This window comes from Camellia sinensis, chromosome 1 (genome assembly GCF_055761805.1).
Source record: "Camellia sinensis isolate YWXY chromosome 1, ASM5576180v1, whole genome shotgun sequence".
NCBI classification, from domain to species: Eukaryota; Viridiplantae; Streptophyta; class Magnoliopsida; order Ericales; family Theaceae; genus Camellia; species Camellia sinensis.
The window spans coordinates 251,489,112-251,508,750 of NC_138961.1; the positions used below are offsets into that span (position 1 = coordinate 251,489,112).

The 19,639-nt window shown below is 31.1% G+C and overlaps 1 protein-coding gene across 1 annotated transcript; it reads left to right on the forward strand.

Annotated features, from left to right (window-relative positions):
• Nucleotides 1-8,532: 8,532 nt before the first annotated feature.
• Nucleotides 8,533-12,380, forward strand: LOC114256334 (mitochondrial import receptor subunit TOM20). Its single transcript, XM_028195967.2, has 6 exons — nt 8,533-8,846; nt 8,955-9,036; nt 9,296-9,465; nt 9,636-9,683; nt 10,989-11,054; nt 11,887-12,380. The coding sequence occupies exons 1-6, from the start codon at nt 8,751-8,753 to the stop codon at nt 12,007-12,009; spliced, it is 585 nt and encodes a 194-aa protein (XP_028051768.1). The 5' UTR covers nt 8,533-8,750; the 3' UTR covers nt 12,010-12,380.
• Nucleotides 12,381-19,639: the final 7,259 nt, after the last annotated feature.

The window sequence follows — 19,639 nt, forward strand, 5'->3', positions numbered from 1 at the left end:
CATTTGTTTTTTGAAATTGTAATAAACAGTGATTAACTGGTGATAATTAGATATGACTTGCACGCCCATACTGAGCGCGTGATGGAACCTAGTTCTAAAGAAATTTGAGTTTTGTGTGAGGAGCGTGTTGTCAAACTCTTAGATGCGAATGGGAGATTGATTAAAGTTGTGTGTCGTGCTGCCCACTTGAAACAAGTGATCTTATTTAGTGCTGTCGGTAAAATAATTGTGTACCGTTGCGTTGGGATGGGGTCTTTTAAAATGGAGAGGTATAGGTACGATTTTGATTTTGATTTTGATTTTTTTTTTATGGTGATATTATATGTATTAATTAAATATTAATTAATATTATTATTAATTTTATTATTGTATAAATTATGAATATTAAAAAAAATAAATTATGTCATATTATTAATTGATATATTAGTTAATACATTAATTAATGTATATTAGTTAATACATTAATAAATATATGTGACAAATGATATTAATATACAATAGTGAAAATAAAACAATTGCATGGGAATTGAAAATTTTGAAAATAAAGTAATTTTTTTAATTTGCATTAGCGCAAATTGCATTTGAATAGGAAGAAGTATAAAAAACAAATTGAATATGAAATCAGAAGCATGAAATTTGAATATTACAAATGCTACTAATGTTTTTGAAATATTTTTTAATATTAAAATTATGATTAAAAATGTTTTGAAAATAGATTAAAAGAATTCTGAAATTCATAAAATAAAATGCTTTAAAATTAACATCTATAAAAATATCTCCATTTTTTGTTTTTTTTTTTTTGTTTTTTTTTTTTTTTGTGATTCGAAAACACTTGGTAACAAAACGTTCCAATATTTGGTGAACCCATGCCAAGTGTGAATTATTAAACTTGTTTTTTTTATAGGCAAAAGTTGAACTTTATAGCAGCATTTTTTTTTTAATTATTATTATGTATTATGACTCATGCGTATTGTGAATGCTAAAAATTATTTTTATTTTTTTTATAAATAATTAAAAAGGAATTGATGAAACAATTTGATAATATAACCAGGTAATATATAACATTCATCTAATTTTAATTCAAAAACTTACACTTAAATGAATTAATGCAGTGTTCATCCAACGAAAAAATGAATTATAGCAGCACCAAAATAATTGAATTAAAGCATATCATCTACATATATGTAGTAAAAAACAATTATATAAGTAATATTATATAAGTAATATATATTCTTATTGATATATTTATTTATAGCCGTGCTACATAGCCCGAATGGAGTGGGGCTCGACTGCCCCAAATTTTCAAACAACATCGTTTGAATTTTTTATTTTTTCCCCCTTTTCTTCTTCCTTCTCTCTCTTCTTCCTTCTCCCTCTCTGCTCTGTCGCTTTGGAAATTCAAACCCACAGCAAACTCAACAACTCACACACAGATCAAAAAAAAATCTGTGTATACATCACAACAATCCTTAACAAACAATCTTTTAATGGAGGGATTAAAAAAAAACTCAAAAAAAAATCACAACAAACAAATCCACAGCAACAATCTCAACAACTCACACACAGATCAAAAAAAAATTTGTGTATACACCACAACAATCCTTAACAAACAATCCTTTAATGGAGGGATTCAAAAAAAAAAAAAAAAGATTCACAACAAGCAAACCCACAGCAACAATCCTTAACAAACAAACTCAAAAAAAAAAAAAAAAAAAAAAAAAAAAAAATCAAAAATCAAACTCACAGCAACAGACAAACCCAAACGAAAATCAAAATCTAAATCAAAAATCAAACCCAAACAAATCCAAACGAAAATCCCTCTTCTGTCTCCTTTCTCCTTCCTTTCTCTCTTCTCTCTTCTATTTTCTCTTTTCTCTTCTCCCTATTTAAGGAGAGGAAAATCAAAAAAAAATGAAAACGACGTCGTTTTCAATTTTGGGCCAATCGAGCCTTCGACTTTTTGAGCTCTCAAAATTTATTGATTTATTTATTTAAATTAAGATACGAGTTTCTCGAGTTTAGTTGCCAGGTGAAGCTTGAGACGTTGGTACTATGGTGTCCCATTATGTGGATGAGTATCCTTTTGAAATAAAATAAATTGATCTGGCTAACTCTGCCATTTCTTGAACATTATTGGGATAATTTTGTAATATTGGTATTGCATTGCTAATTATAGATTAAAATTTACAAAAAGATAAAATAAATTAAAATAGTTGATAAGATAAAATGTCATATTAAACACATAAACATTTCACTTTTTCTCTCACAAATATCACATCTAACTAAAAAAAAAAATTCAATCTTCTTTTCAAATATAAAAATTTTAATCTATTAAAATAGTCAAAAATTAAAATTATTTCTTAAAAATAACAATTTTTTAAACGCCCACATTATAAATTAGTTGGCAATTATCATTCTCATACGCTAATAGGCCTATATCCGATGCTCCACGCTCTATAATTCCAATGGTCCTACTTGTATTGAACAACAAAACAAATAAATAAACTTAAAACTGTCTGTGTACTTTGATGAAGGCCGAAACTTTTGAAATATTATCACTTGCAATCACGATACTATGATTGGCGAGACAGGTTGTGTACGGTGACACATGAGAGGGTGTGGTGCGCCATTGAGACCTCATATCAATACATTAAACCTTGGCATTGAAATTGACCTAATACACATGATTGATTGCCAAAACAAGGAGAATATAAATGAAGATAGAACAGAAGAGGATCTGGTATTTTATATTTTGAAATTTGGATTGAAGTGAAAAAGCGTTTTGAAATTTAATAAAAAGATTAAAATAATTAAAATTAATAAAATGAATTGTTATCCCCACTTTATTTTATTCTAAATACATTTATTTCTCTATTTTTATTATACAGAGTTATTATTTTTACTTCACTTTGTTCTAAATATACCCTCTTCTTTGTATAATACGGATAAATACAGGTGTATATTTAGAGTAAAATGGAGTAAGAATAGCGGCTCTTTTAATAAAAAAGTGTGCTAAAATTAGTAAAAAAAATATCTTTTATATATATATATTAGTTGAGGTGCACATAAATTAGTTCGGACACCTATTTATCAAAAAAATATATTATTTTTATTTTTTTCATGTGTTTCAAAATTACTACTTAACAATAATACTCTAATAAATAATGTTTAATGCATATATACTCAAAGTGTAGTATACATTGCTTTAACAATAATGTTAGTGTTACGACCTAAACTCACCCCTATAGGTTTAGTATCGTAACAGGCCAGTAATCCTTAGACTACCAAAGGCCTCTGAATAGATTAACAAGATTAAGGAGCTAGCGGAAGCAGATACATAAATGTAGTTGTCCAATAAGTTGTGCTGACTTACATGAAACAGAATATTTAAAACTTTATATACATATGCAATAGTCATTCATACATTATATCCACACACATTATAGTATCTTAAGTCCAGCCAACAGAATTAAATCAAGTTACACATATACACAGAACCAACAGATCTTGAACACAGGACACTTCGAGAATCTCTATGTGAAGCACAATGGTTGGCTGACAACAGAACACAGATCCAAATAAAAGCCTTCAGGCTCGAACTCCAAAATGCTTACCTATACATATATATATATATATATATATATATATATATAAACAGTGAGCTAAAACCAAGTGAATAGCATTAAGGTAAAAGGGTTAGTGAACGAAATCCAAACATGTCATAAGCAGGAAACAGATCATAACATAATCATCCTCATATCAAAACATAATAATGGTACATCCCATAGAACACATCACAGAACGTCTTCCGACTAGAGTAATCGGCTTCGGATACCGATTAAACACATATCACCACAATGAAATGGCTAACGAGATCTCGTAATTACTTGTATGTCATGGACCCGCATTTTCATGCCGTCCCCCATGACTTGGGACTATCTATGAATGCCATAATAGATTTCAAACATGGAATATTCGTTCATGAAAACAGATATCATTTCAGAGATCATAGCTTATCACATTTCATTTGGAACATAATTTCATATAAACGTATCTTTACGATAACGTTACTCACAATGGTTCCAGTAAGCGGTCAATCAATCCTCGAGTCTTAACTTACAACCACAAAATACATAACACAAGCACATCTTATTATTACACATTCAAGTGGCCATTAAGGCTTAGCTCTCATTACATTGGTTCTTATTATTTCTTATCGTAATGCCTAAAACACACACTTGCAGTCTCGAAACTTAGCACATTTTTTTCTTAGTGTGTTTCTAATCCATAACCTCATTACTACGGCTTAATTAAGGCTTAGGAATACCTAGGATGCAATGAGGATGCCAAAACATGAGTTGGAACACTTAGGTAATTTTTCTGAAAATAAGGTCCACGCTCGAGCGGACATGCAGACAAAGAAGCTCCGCTCGAGCATGGACTTCCCCGCTCGAGCGGACTGCAAACTTATGAAAAAGTACTGGATGCATAAAATTCATGCTTGACGGACGCTCGACCCCCGCTCGCTCGAGCGTGTGACACAGACCCTCGCTCGAGCGTGCATTCCCCCGCTCGAGCGGACTGTAAAACGTATGAAAATGCTGGAAACACGCATTTCACGCTCGAGCGTCACTTCCCCCGCTTGAGCGTGAGTCCAAAATCTGGAAATTCCAGATTGAACCTTCAAGCTCAAAATCAACTTTAAATGTACTAAATTCGATCCTTTTGGGCTAATTTTCTTAAAACACTTGTAAACTCATAGTATGACATGTTTCAAAAATCAATTTGAGAAATCAAAGCCTAAAGGTAGTTCAATTGAACACAAATTTCAATGAGCTTTTATGAACAAGACTCGAATGTAACATGCATGAGCTTAAATGAATTTAAAGCTTCAAACACAAGATCAAATGAGCCAATCCTTTAAAAAACATGAGGAATTCATGAACTGAATATGCATGTGGGAGTTTTCGTGAAAACAACTTCAAAACTCTACAACATATACATGCATGCATGAATTCTTACTCAATTCAACATATTAAGCTAATTCTTGACTCTAATCTTCAATATATCATGAACCATGCAAGAACTAACTTAAATACAAGTTCAAGAAGATGGTTCCTTTACCTTATGCCTTTAATTCAAGATGTGGAAGCTCAAATATGCAATTTCCTTCAACTCTCTTAATCTCCAAGCCAAAACAAGATGAAATCAAGCTTTCCTCCCATCTCTCTTTTTCTAGTCGGTTTAGGCTCAAGAAATGGCTGAACAGAGTGCTAGAAATAAAGCATCAAATGTGTTTTATGAAGTGGGCCACTAAGTGGCAAAATGGTGATTAAGGCCAACTATTGTAACTTAGCTTATTTAATCCAATTTAGTCATTCCAAATTAAATTTTAATTAAATCTGCCATAAAATCACATATATTATAGTTAGCATAAAACATTAATCGATTTCAGATTCGACCGCCGATAAGGCTTTCAATTTACATATTAAAGTGGAATTCCCAACAGATATTTCTATAAGTAACAGATAGAAAGCCAGAATCATGGAAAACACAAAATAAACACATAAGTTATTTTAATTATCTCATTAGCATCGTTAAATACGAATTAGTAGTTAGTTACGAATGGGGGTTGTTACAGTTAGGATAATCATGTTTTTGTTATTATATTTTATTTTATCACATCGTGTGACATACTTACATTTATTGAATTTAAAGGATCCTATATGAATATTAGTGTGTATTCCTTGTTTTTTTTAGAAATCAACATAGAAAAAAAGGAAAAAGAGATGTATAAAAAGAAAGAGCAAGAGAAAAGTCAAGAGAGAGAGAGAGAGAGAGAGAGAGATCAACCTAGAAGAGAAGTGCATGAGAAGGGGTTAGGGTCGGTGGAAAAAGGTTGAGAAGAGGTGAGATATGGTTGTCAGAACTAGGGATAGATAAGGAATTGAAGAGACAGAATAGGATCGATAGAAAAAGGTTGAGAAGAGACGGGATAGGATTGTCAGAATTAGAGATGGATAGGGAATTAAAGAGAAATGATAGAGTCGGTGGAAAAGTGTTGAGAATAAATGGGATAGAGTTGTCAGAACTAGGGATGGATAGAGAATTAAAGAGACGAGATATAGTCAGATAAATAGGGAATTGAAGAAACGAGATAGGATTGGTGGAAAAGAATTGAGAAGAAACAAGATAGAGTTGTCAAAATTGGGGATAAATAGGAAATTAAAGAGACGGGATAGGGTTGGTATAAAAGGGTTGAGAATAAACGGAATCGAGTTATCAAATCTAGTAATATATAGGGAATTAAAGAGATGGGATAGAATTCGTGAAAAAGGATTGAGAATAAACGAAATAAAATTATCAAAAAGATACGTATGAAATCAAAATTAGTAATATTGGCTAGGGTGAGAGCGAAAGTGGAGCAAAGATAAAATTATAATTAGAGCATGAGTTTGAGTGAGCAGTGATGAGAACTAAAGGTTGCGTTTGGTAGACTTTTGTAAATATGATTTGAAAGTATAAGTTGTATTTTGAGTTTGTGAGTTGTGGAATTATGATTTGAGTGTAGAAAATTTGTTTGGTTATGATTTTTCAATAGAGTGTTGAATTGAGTTTTGAATTGAGTGTAGAATTGAGTTTTAAAAGTTTGATTTGACATGTGACATAAGAAAATTTGTTTGGTTATGAGTTTTAGAAAGAGTTTTCAAAACTTAATTCAAATTATTATAACTAATAACAAAACATACTACCTTCACACTATTAAATATTTTGATTAACACTCATAACCAAATTCTTTTTAAAATTCAATTAAAAAAATTATTATTAACAGAAAATAACATTAATCAATTTTTTAATTGAAAATACTACAAAGGAAATAATTTTTTTTTTTCAAAATAAATATTCAAAAAATTTAAATCATAAATATTTAAATAATTTAAATAATCTAAAAAATTTAATAAGTAAAAAATTAAAATAAATATTCAAAAAATTTAAATCGTAAAAATTTAAATAATTTAAATAATCAAAAATTTTAAATAATTTAAAATGTCAATATTTTAAATTTAAAAACAACTCTACACTTAAATCGTAACAAAAACACATAAAACAAAACTCAATTAAGAAATTATTTTTAAAACTCATAACCAAATACATAACTCGAAATTCTATACTACTTTCACAACTCTACACTCAAATCGTAACCAAATACATAACAAAAAAATTAAAATATTTAAAAATAATTTTATAAAATAGAGTTTGAATTTATTTTTATAAAATATTTTAAAATTTAAAAAATTAAAATCACAATATTTTGAAATTAAAATATTTAAAAATATTCAAAAAATTAAAAATTAAAAAAATCGTAACATATTTAAATATTAAAATATTTAAAATCTTAACAAAACTAAATATTTTAAAAATATTTAAAAAATTAAAATATTGATTTGAATTGAGTTTTGAAAAGAGTTTTGAATTATATGTTTGGTTATGAGTTTTGAAAAGTAATGATTATGTTTTGAATTGAGTTTTGAGAAATGGATGTAGAATTATGATTTGAAAGCTCCAAATAAACAACACACTCAAATCAATGGGTAGAATTATATTTTAAGAGGCTTACCAAATGGAGCCAAAATTTTTATGGCAAGATCAAATTGTAATAAAAAATTGAAAGATTGGAGTCTATAAAAAAAATAAAAATGTCTTAGCCCTAGTTGCTACTGTCTGAGGGCATGTTTGATTGACATAATTAAAGTATAGGATTGAGATTATTAATCCATAAGTCCAATAATCTTGTATTTGTTTTGAAATTTGTTTCATGATTATTAATACAATGAATAATTAATTCAATAAATTTGTAAGATTATTAGTAATGAGGTAGATGTGAGATTATATATCCTAAGCTATGAAATAAAATAACCTTGACTAAAAAATTAAAATACTTATTATTTTTATATAATTTTATATTTTAGAAGACTAAAAATAATTTTTAAAAATTTAAAAATATTTTTTGATATTTATTTTATCAAACTAGTTTATATTTTAAAACAAAATTAAAAAAAAAACCAAAATGGCATTTGTATTTTGTATTTGTATTTTGCTTTTATTTATTTATTTATAAATTTTTTGAGAACTACATTTATAAAGAAATTTTAACAAAGTAAAGATTGTGAAGAAATATTAATTGGGGGTAAAATTAGAAATGAAGATAAATATAATTGTAATTTTACATTAATATGTTTTTTTATTCAATGCAAATCAAACAATGGATAACGAGATAATTTATCCCATTGATCCAATTAGATAGTGAATACCACATTAATTTGATGGAATTATTAATACCTTCACTATTAGTCTTGTGACTCAAATATAACCTTTAAATTGTTTAAAAAGTAATATTAAAAATCTCTAAAATTTTATTAAAATTTTTATTATATATCTCACATGAGTGAAACCCACATAAAATTTACATAATGTGAATCATATATCCATATAAGATATTTTATAAAAATTTTGAGCACTCCAACATTTTTTATATCTAAAATTGACTTGGGGAGCAAACCGCCTCAATGGGCCGTAAACCGCCGGTTTTAAAGGGCCGCCTCTCATATGCCTACTTACCTCGCTTCACCTTTTCACTCTCCTTCGCAGAAAGCCCTACTCCTGGTATTCTCTTCAACAAAAGAAAGGCCTCGGCAGTGCTGCGTCTGTACGAGAGACAAATCTAACCTTTGTATTCGTCGACGACAACAATGGATATGCAGAACGACATGGATCGCATCCTCTTCTTCGAACACGCTCGCAAGGCCGCCGAAGCCTCCTACACCAAAAACCCCCTAGATGCCGAGGTTCCTATTCTTCTTCATATTCATATTTAATCCCGAATACCTACTTTTTATCTTCGTCTCTTTTTGTATTTTTCTTGAATTTTGATTTTTTTGTGATTATTTGTGTAGAATCTGACGAGGTGGGGAGGTGCGTTGCTCGAGTTATCGCAGTTCCAGAATAATATTAACGAATCAAAGGATATGATTCAAGGTTCTAATCTCTCTCTCTCTCTCTCTCTCTCTCTCTCTCTCTCGGCTCACTTTGTATATACGCTTTTGCTTAGTTAATTGAATTTCGGTGCAAAAGAAACGAAAACATGGTTGGCGGATTGTAATTTTTTTAAGTAATTATATTTTGGGCAAATGGGAATAATTTTTTATGGCAATCGAGATTTTAAATTCGTGTCTGTTTAGTTCGAATGTTGAACTGCGATTTTGATTTTAACTTTTGATGAACGAGTGTTACGTAGATGCTATGTCAAAGCTGGAGGAGGCCTTGATGATTAATCCCAAAAAACATGATGCTTTATGGTGCTTGGGGAATGCAAATACTTCCATTGCATTTCTGACCCCTGATCACGACGAGGCTACGAGTTATTTTGATAAGGCATCCAAGTACTTGCAGCAAGCTGTTGATGAGGTAAACTTCAGTTCTAGGACCGGATGCAAACACATGTTCGTTACATAATAATATTGGTGGGACTTGCGATGTTTATCATATAGCACTACTTAACTGTTGTGTATTCTTCTTCTTATTATATTTTTAGCATGGTTTTTGGAGATGTGACCAAGAGTTCTCGTGCATTGTAGGATCCAGAGAATGAGCTATACTGCAATTCTTTAAAAGTGTCTTCTAAGGTACAATCTTGCTATCATTCATCTAGGTCCTTAACTTCAAAGATAGGCTTTGTTGTGTTCCGTTTAATTACATGTGTTGCCTCTTTAAATAAAGAGAGAATTACAAGTCAGTGTATTTCTTCAATCAAAATTTCAAATCAATGGTAAAGTTTATAAGCTTTAATAATTAAATTCATAAACTTTTCCACTAATCTGTAAATATTTTGTCAAAAAGTCACTGATATATAATTTTTCCTTAAATAAAAGGGCTCTGACTAAATGAGTAAGAATTTTCATTGTAATTTTGGCAATGATTACGATGCTTATCACAAAGTCAAATGATCACTTAACACCAAAGTTTTGACTTTTTGTGTGTTGGAATCTTCGATAACGAGAATTTTCAGTCTTCTACTATTAACTGTTTTTGACTTCATATATTCGGTTTTTGACTCGATGAATTCAACCTTGATTTGTTCTGTCTTCTACTATTATTTTTTGTTGGGTGGGATGTACTTTTATTAAAGAAAGGTAGCAGTATTTACAGATACTGTGAAGATTGAACCCCATTTACATGAGAAAAACTTCAATACAACGGTGGTATCATTGTCCGATAACGAAAGACTATATAGTATGGTGAACTGCACAGACACGTGGTATTTATTGTTATATACATGGCAGTTCTTAAATTGGTTTGGTGGGGTTCATCATACCCATATGTTTTTTTATTATTTGACAGTGATACCACTTCATCATGATGATATGGTATAACTGTGGTATTGAAGTTTTCTTTTTCCCCATTTACACACCATCTTCTGGACAAGCAAGAGGAAATACAAGCCGTCTCCAAATCACCTTGCTTCACATACAGATGCTCTTTACCCCAAATAGAGAGTTAAAGCATCAAGACCCTTACAGACGAGCTAATATTTGTAGAGACTTTAATAGATCAGCAGCAGCAGAGTACCCTTGTAAAACACTTATTGACTTATTGTAACCTGGAGCAGATGGACACTGCTAATAGTTACATTCAGCGTATATCAATTCAATTGTGTATAAAAATAGTTCACTAGCAGCAGAGCATGATTATTTTGCAGAGCACAGATTAGATCAATTGTGTATTAATTTTTTAAAGTATTTTAGTATATGATGTTTTGGCTTATCACCATTATTGTTTGATGACTGTAACTATCTGATATTTGTCAGTTGTTTAAGTTTCATTGTTACTCTTATTCTGAACTAAGTTTTTTTTATTAGGTTTATCAGCGTGACCTTGGTAAATTACTTTTCAAAACACATTGACGGTATCATTTTTTTCTGGTTTCCTAGGCACCTGATTTGCACGTGGAGATTCATAAGCAGGGATTTGCACAGCAAGCTATGGGTGGTGCAAAGGTGATCTCTTCAGTTTTTTGCCAACCTGTCCTACTTTTATGTCTTTACTCCTTGTATGTAGTGAAAGCTGTAAAGAAAGGTGTCATTTGCCCAACTTACTGCGGAATGCTAATTTTTGTGTTGCATAACATTGTTCTAAACTAATATCTTTAGCACTTCTTCCTGGCCCAGCAGAGAGAGGCCTGTTTGTTAGTTATCAGGCTTAAAGCACCTCTCCCTATGCTTCCCAATAATTTTTTCCTGTGCTTAGAGTTGTTACATCTCTGTCTTCCAACATTTGAGTGCCCTCTGTTGGATTGACAAATTCTATTCCTATATGCTGTACAAGTGTATTCAACTTATTCACCCAAAAAAAAGTGTATTCAACTCATTACTTCAGATGTTGCATTGCTGCTTTTAAAAGACTGGTCTTTCTCCACTTGATATGAAATTTCTGAGTTTTCATAAAATACATCCATGTTTGTGTGGTTGTGTGCATTTGAAGTAATAATTGGGAAATTTTTATATGGGGATTTGGTGTAGTTAGTCATACCTTTCCAGGAAACTCATCTATAAGCCTGTAATGTAGAATTGAGGGGAAGCATCTCTCCATCATTTCCTTGGACACCTGCTGTAGTGATGCATTTAATAGTTCTTCAATATTACGTAAGCTTTCTTGTGTTCTACAATAACTCTTGCTAGCGAGATAATGGTGGTGGGGATAGTAGTTGTTTTCAATTATGTACTCCAGTTTCTTTCTGATGTTTTGTCTTTTGATGTCTGATTGTGTGTTCTCTTGTGCTTGGAGTGTGCTTAATAACTTTTTCTTTTCTCTTTTCTTTTCCTCTTTCAGCCTGCAAATAAAAAGAATAATGATCTCAAGTATGACATCTTTGGATGGATAATCCTTGCTGTTGGCATTGTTGCATGGGTAGGGTTCGCAAAATCTCAAGTTCCACCCCCAACTCCTAGATAAGTCAAGCTTTTAGGTATTTGTGGGAATACATCAGAGTTGAAAATGTTATTTATTTTTCTTTACCAGGATGTGAATTTATTGCAGATCAGCCTCTAGTAGATTCAATTCCTTTTATTTTTTGTTTATTTCCCCCATAGTATTGAGTACTTGTATTTGAGGCCCCTAATCTAGTGAAGGGGCCTGGCTGGCAAACTACGAAACTGTAGCTGGTGTTCCTGTGGTGCATTGTTTATTTTTTTTGAGAACAGTGGTGCATTATTTATGGTGCACAGCTTTAGATATTAATATTCACTTTAAAGGGTGATATAGTTTGTAGAAACGTACAATAAATTCACAAATGTGTGACTGCCACATTTGGCTGGGGAGAAAAAGTCTGGGTGGGTGACTGTGTATGAGAGATTAAATTTGTGTAGTGTAGAGTATATATATATAGAATAAATCTGAACCATAAGAGGGTTTGTAGTATTGCTATTTGGGAAATGTGACTAATCAATGAGGTTTGAGCCATGATAAATTTGGATCAAAATGATCATGATTGGAGACTTATATGTGTTCTTCTGAGGGAGGTAGGCTCTGCTTCCACTAGGTGGTAAGCTGGAGGATAAGCGTATACAATCTATTATTATATCACAGAATAACGAGCACTTTTGGTTTGGTATGGTTTCTGTTTTTTAAATGAAAATAATTTAAAGTTTGAAAATACCTTTAGCTTTTTGATTTTATGAGAACAAAGTTTTTGAAAATTCAGAAAATAATTTATAAGTGTAATTCTATAAATGGCTGTTTCAAAAAAAATTAGCAAATAAATCATAAACATTTTTAGAAAGAACTTGGTAAATAAGTTAGTATATTTTATGTTATTAAAATAAATACAGAAAATAAAAGAGATACAATGGGCCTGAAAATTCTCTAAGGCCGGCCGTTTCACTTTTGGGTCTTATGCTTTGTAAAACAATTTTTTTTTTTTTTTGAGTGTTGTTATTAGCACGTGCTAAAATTCTTTGGACTTTCTATTTTATAATTTTTTTTTTATTACAATTATACCCTAAAGTAAAATTACATTAAAAGACATTATGAAATGGAACACCCACTTATCAATAATAACTAATACTCTATAATATTAGACACTCACCCACACCTCCACTCCCACCTCCAACTCTAACTATACGTATTCCATGTTTGTAAACCTTAAATCTATTACTTTTCATAACTAATTAACATAAACTCTAAATCTATTATTTTTCATAATCATCTTAAATCCTAAATGTGTCATCTTCATCACCATCATCAACGCTATTGAACTTGAAAGTTTTGCTTCAAGTATAACGTATACTTCATCACTTATTTCACTGTGTAGAGCAATGGAGGACGATGACAACATTTTCGGTCGTTTATCTGTCTTGTATTAGCATTCTCGGTCGTTTTCGGCCGTTCTTGTTTCGTTTGAGCTGTTCAGTATTGGTTTGCTGACTGTTACAATTATGTTCGGTAACACAGTACTGAACATAATCCTTTCATTCAATACATAAGTTTTGAACATTAATGCAGATAGTCAGTTATGTAATTTTCTTTGTTAAACTAACTTAGAATGGAAAAGAGTGAATTAGAATGGATTTAAGTTATGTATTTTGAATGGATTTAATTCATGTTATTTTAAGTTGTGAATTAGAATGGATTCAAGTTACACAGTGATGAACAAATTTTGTTCGGACATACAGTACTGACAGGATAATTGTTGTTCGACAAAACAGTTCTAAACAAAATACATTTTTTCGGCTACATAGTGGTGAACAAATTGGGTGGGTGTGCTTTTCATTGTGAAAATATGGAGATTAGTTTTCTATTCTGAAAATATTATGGAGATTAGTTGTCCATATATATACATAGTTTTCTATTCCTACAATTCGCATCAATCTTCACTTTCTCATCTGAATTTCCCAATCAATGGCAAATTCCAAAGAGACCCACGTCGTCGAAATCCTAATCAACGAAGAACACTAACCTCACAAGTAAATGCATTGTGTTTTCAGGAACCACTTTTTAGATGTGGTTAATGTTGGAGAGAGAAGAGAGAGAAAAAACTAGGGTTTTGAAAGGGTTTTGAGAGAGAGAGAGAGAGAGAGAGAGAAAAAAAAAGAGAGAGAAAAGAGAGAAAAATCTTCACTTTCTCATATGAACAAAAGGGGTTTTGAGAGAGTGAAAGAAAAGAGAGAGAAGAGACTTCACTGATGAGGAGAGACAGAGAGAAGAGAGGGAATTGGAATGGATTCAGGTGGGTGTGCATTTCATTGTGAATATGGGTAGATTTGGTAATAAGTGGGGTGTTCAAAAAAATATTATTAAAATTTAGGGTTTAGGGTTGGGGTCCCAAGAAATGGGAGGTCCAAAGAAATTTGATAGGTGCTAATAGCAACACTCTTTTTTTTTTGGGAGGAAGAAATTACTAAGAAGTCCTCTTTGAAAAAGTTGTGATTTATTTAGTCTCATAACCTTTTGTTTATACTCAAAAGTCTTATAACACTTTTCTTCTTCTTGGCTTTTGTTCTTCTCTGTAGGCAATCATCAACGGATAATTACATCTTACTTTTTCTTTTTTCTCTTTCTAATATATAGTTATCGGCGACTGACGACTATCATTGATTGGGGTTCGCTAGTAATCATGGACCGTTGATTCCTTACTTCACCTTCACCGACGATGAAGAATATATGTTTTCAACAAAGAAGACGAGTAGATCAACTTAGGTCTGATGTAGATTTACATCAGATCTGAGTAGATCTACATCAAATCCGGCTAAATCTAAACAAAAAATAGTTGTCAGAGTATAATCCTCTCTCTATATTTGTCTCCCTTCTTCGATCTCTTAATTTTTCTATATTTTTTCCACTATACGCTTCTCTTTTTCTGTTTTAATGGAGAAAATTTTCAAATTTTAAACAAGTTGTTTTCAAGTTTTAGTCACGGGCGGTGAAAATTGTAAAATTTTACAGTTTTAATTCTTTTTGGTGTTGAAATGAATCATGGTTTAAAATTGTAAAATTTTAAAGATTCATAAAAATTTTTAGAACTGTAAAATTTTGTAGTTTCATAAAATATTTTTTACTTTGATTAAAAAGGATAAATGCTTAATAGATTTTTGTTTTAAAACTGTTTGCTTTTTAGTTTGATCCATATTGGAGATTATTTACTTAAACCCTACAAAAATTGAAAAATAACATATGTCTTTTTTTCATTGTTGCTGCTTTTGTCGTTACATTTTTTTTCTTTTAATTTATTAATATTCAGAACATTTTGCTATGTTCTTTCACTTTAATTTCTCCATTTATTTTTTTTCGGGCAATATTCTAGACATTCCGGTGAGTTTCCAACGATATTCTTAACGTTCAGCGAATGTTTTTGGACATTCCAGCGACTTTTGTTGATGTTTAAAACACTTCGGTGAACTTCCGGCAACTTTCCGGCGATATTCCGGCGACTTTCCAGTGCTGTTGAACATTTCGGCGAATCTCCGGTGACTGCAGACAGTAGTGAGATGTAGCATCATCTGTAAATAAATATTTTTTTTGTAACAATTAAAAATATATAAGATTGATTGATATAAATATTTTATTTTGAAATTAGATGAGTTTTAAACTGTGACAACGCTCACCACTGATTACTGCTAAATTGTGACTGAACATGATAAGTAACTGATTAGGATGAAATCCTAAACTGATTGCATGAATGTGTTATATTAAATGCATTTCTATCTGTTTGTTATTGATTTATCTATTCATGCCTTAAGTTTGAACTGTAAATTGAAGGCCTTATCGGCGGCCGAATCTGAAATTGATTAGTGTTTTATGCTAATTAGAATTTATGTGATTTTATGGCATGTTTAATTGAAATTTGATTTGGTATGATTAAATTGGATTAAATAATGTTAAATTACATTAGTTTGAATAATGTACCATTTTGCCACTTAGTGGGCCACTTACTAAGGCACCTTGAGACTTATTCAAACACATTTCCTCAGCCATTTGAGACCCATAACCGAGTGAGAGAGAGAGACTTGAGAGAGAGTTGTTTCATCTAGAGAAACTCTTGGAGAATTTGAAGTTTTGAAGAGAGGATTGTATATTTGAGCTCCTACATCTTGAATTGAGACCTAAGGTAAGAGAATCATCTTCTTGAATTTGTATTTAAGTTGTGTCTTGCATGATTCATGGAAATTTGGAGATTAATGTCAAGAATTGGTTTAAAATATTGAATTGAGAGCTAGATCATGCATGCATATACATATTCTTGCATTTTGAGATTGTTCTTTATGAATTTCCACATGCATGTCCATATCTTGACTATAGTTTATGAATTCATCATGCTTTTGAAAGTTTTGACTCATTTGATTATGTATTGGAAGCTTTGAATTCAATTGAATACATGCATGTTATGTTTGAGCTTGTTCTTGAAGTTTATTTAAAAATGTCGTTCAATTGAACTACCTTTGGCCTTTGACTTTCTAAATTAATCTTTGAAACATGTCATATTATGAGTTTTAAAGTGTTTTTCAGAAAATTAGCCCAAAAGGATCGAATTTGATGCTTTAAATGTTGAGTTTCATGCTTAGAGACAAATCTGGAAATTCCAGATTTTGGATCCCCGCTCGAGCGGGGAACTCCACGCTCGAGCGTACACTCTGAGCTTATGCAGTCCGCTCGAGCGGGGAAAGTAACGCTCGAGCGTGAAATGCGTGTATCCAGTCCTTTGCATGTGTTTACAGTCCGCTCGAGCGAGGGAATGCACGCTCGAGCGAGGACTTGTGTCTCACGCTCGAGCGGGGGTCGAGCGCCCGTCGAGCGTGAATTTCATGCATCTAGTACTTTTGCAGTCCGCTCGAGTGAAGAAAGTTACGCTCGAGCGGAGCTCCTTTGTCTGCATGTCCGCTCGAGCATAGAAAGCCACGCTCGAGCGAGACCCTTGTTTTCTGAAAATTTTGAAAAGTGTTTTAAAGTGCATCTTTGCATCCTCATTCCATCCTAGGTATTCTTAGACCTAGTTTAAGGTATCTTAATGCGGATAATGCTTTAGAACCACACCGAGTCAAGATAGGGACTAAGTTATTGTTTCCCAAATGTGTAACTTAGTGTGTGTTCATCCTGTAACTGTGTAGGGTTGGCATTCGAGGACACTCATTAGCCTATCTGTGACCCAGAACTCTGTGAGTAATAATGCTGTAAAGATATATTCAATCATGAATATTTTTTGAATGATCACCGTACTGCTTTCTGAAATGATATTTCTTACTGAATGAATGCTTGTCCTATTTGCGAACTGTATTCGTGGCATTCATAGCAATTTACTGTTACTGTACTGTACTGCTACTGTCACAGAGATCTCTGTCGGTTCCCATGTTTGGAACCACTACTGTTTACTGATATGATGGCCATCAACTGACTGTACGGTCTGTTAAGACCTACTGTACTGTTTGCTATTGGATGTACTACATATGACTGCTATGATCGAATAACTGATATACTATCCAAATGACTGTTTTAAATTCTGAAAGGACATTCATTCCTAACCTCTTTACGCATATGTTATTCACTGGGTTTTAGCTCACTATTTATGTATATATGTAGGTGTCCAGGCACCGAATCGGAGCTATGAGCGTTGGGTTTAACTCCTTTTTGTCAAGCCAACCACCGTGTCTCACTGTGAGGTTCCAAGTCCTTCAAGCTAGGGCTTTTGGGGTGTTTAGATTCATCATTTATGTCTCTGTTTTTGTATAGACTGCCTGTACCTGTACTATACTGTTCTAATAGGGATTAGGTCTCTGCCCTGGATGATTGTGTATGTATGTATATACTGCTTTGGTTCAGAATGTGAATATGTTATGAAAAGTCTTTTTTTGCATACAGACTGTCACAGCTCATTGAATATTTTTTATTACTGTTTTGACTTCTGCTAGTTCCTGTACTCTGTATTACTGTTATTACTGTTAAACAGGCTTTTGATAATCACGGATTACTGACCGATTACGATACTAAACCCATAAGAACGAATTTAGATCGTGACATAAACTTTATATATATGAGATTTATTGATAAATTCCCTTTTTTTTTTTCTGCTCCATAAATTCTTCTACAAACACAACAGGATGTAATAAATACAATCACACAGCCTAATAGAATATTCGGACTCCAGGGTATATGTTGATTTGCTCGCTTGGAATTGCAAAAAGGATTTGTAGAAAAAAAAAAAAAAAAGTATATATATATATATATATGAATCAGTGCATTTGGTTTGACTTTTTTGAATTAATTTTTTTGAAAATTATGTTTTTTAATTTTTGTATTTTTTTTGTTTTTAGTAAATATTTTTAAAATTTTAAACATTATTTATTTATTTTTTTTGATGCACCTTGCTTAGATATATTTAAAAAATAAAAAATTTATGAAAAAATATTTTAAAAAATTAATAATACATAAAAATATAAAAAATGTATTGAATTTTTGTATTTTTTTGTATTTTTAGTATTTAGTAAATTTTTAAAATATTTTTTTCACAAATTTTTTACTTTTTAAGTATATTTATGTTAGGTATGTCTAAAAATTAAAAAAATTACTTAAAATATTAAAAAAAATTCAGTAAAAACAAAAAAATACGAAAAATAAAAATAAATTTTTTTTTAAAAAAAAATATTTTTAAAATACTCAAACCAAGCAAAGTGTACTTAACATTATTTGACGTCGAAAGTCAAATATCAGAGCAAAGCATGTTTTACATTAAAAAATATAAAGGGCAACAAGTGCCTTGGCAAAGCAAGTTTTTTATTTTATTTCGTAGAATGGACAAAGCCAGAAATAAAAATAGACAAAGCCAGAAAACGGAATACAAAATTCAGAAAGACCAACGATAACAAAGCTAAAGGAGTTTCCTCCATCCAAACTGATAAAAGCAAAGCAAGTTTTTTATTTTATTTTTTAAAATGGACAGCCAGAAAACGGAATACAAAATTCAGAAAGACCAATGATAACAAAATCTAAAGGAGTTTCCTCCATCCAAACTGATAAACCGTTGGAATGAATTGCCATCCGAGCCAATCCATGGGCTGCTCTATTGCCTAGCCAATCAATGGTAAAGCAAGGTTTGGAATGGTAAGATACATACAACCTCCATTTGATAATATTAGAAACTAATTGATTACGGATGATGGGGTTCTAGATTATATAAATTAAATTTGATTGACAGACACAGAAGTTTATCTCATTTTATCTTTTATTTTTTTCTTGAGGAGGTTAATATTTAGACAATAATGTTAAGAACTAACTTTTGAATATTATTTTACGTATCTCCATTAGATATTGTTGTTTTAAGCATAATTTATAAATTGATTTTTTCACATGTTATGAAAAGATGTAAAAATAAATAAAAATTAATGTGATCCAAATAAGTTAATAAACAACTTATTTATGATGTTGTCAAATCAAATCTAAATAAATCTTAATTTTTAATAGTCACGATAATACAATACATCGTAAGTTTTACACCTAGTACATTCATGATACTTTAATAATGTTGCACCTAATTTAAAATTTTTATTTTTAACTAAAGCTATTATAGTATGACATTGTTTGGAAATGAGTATGGAGT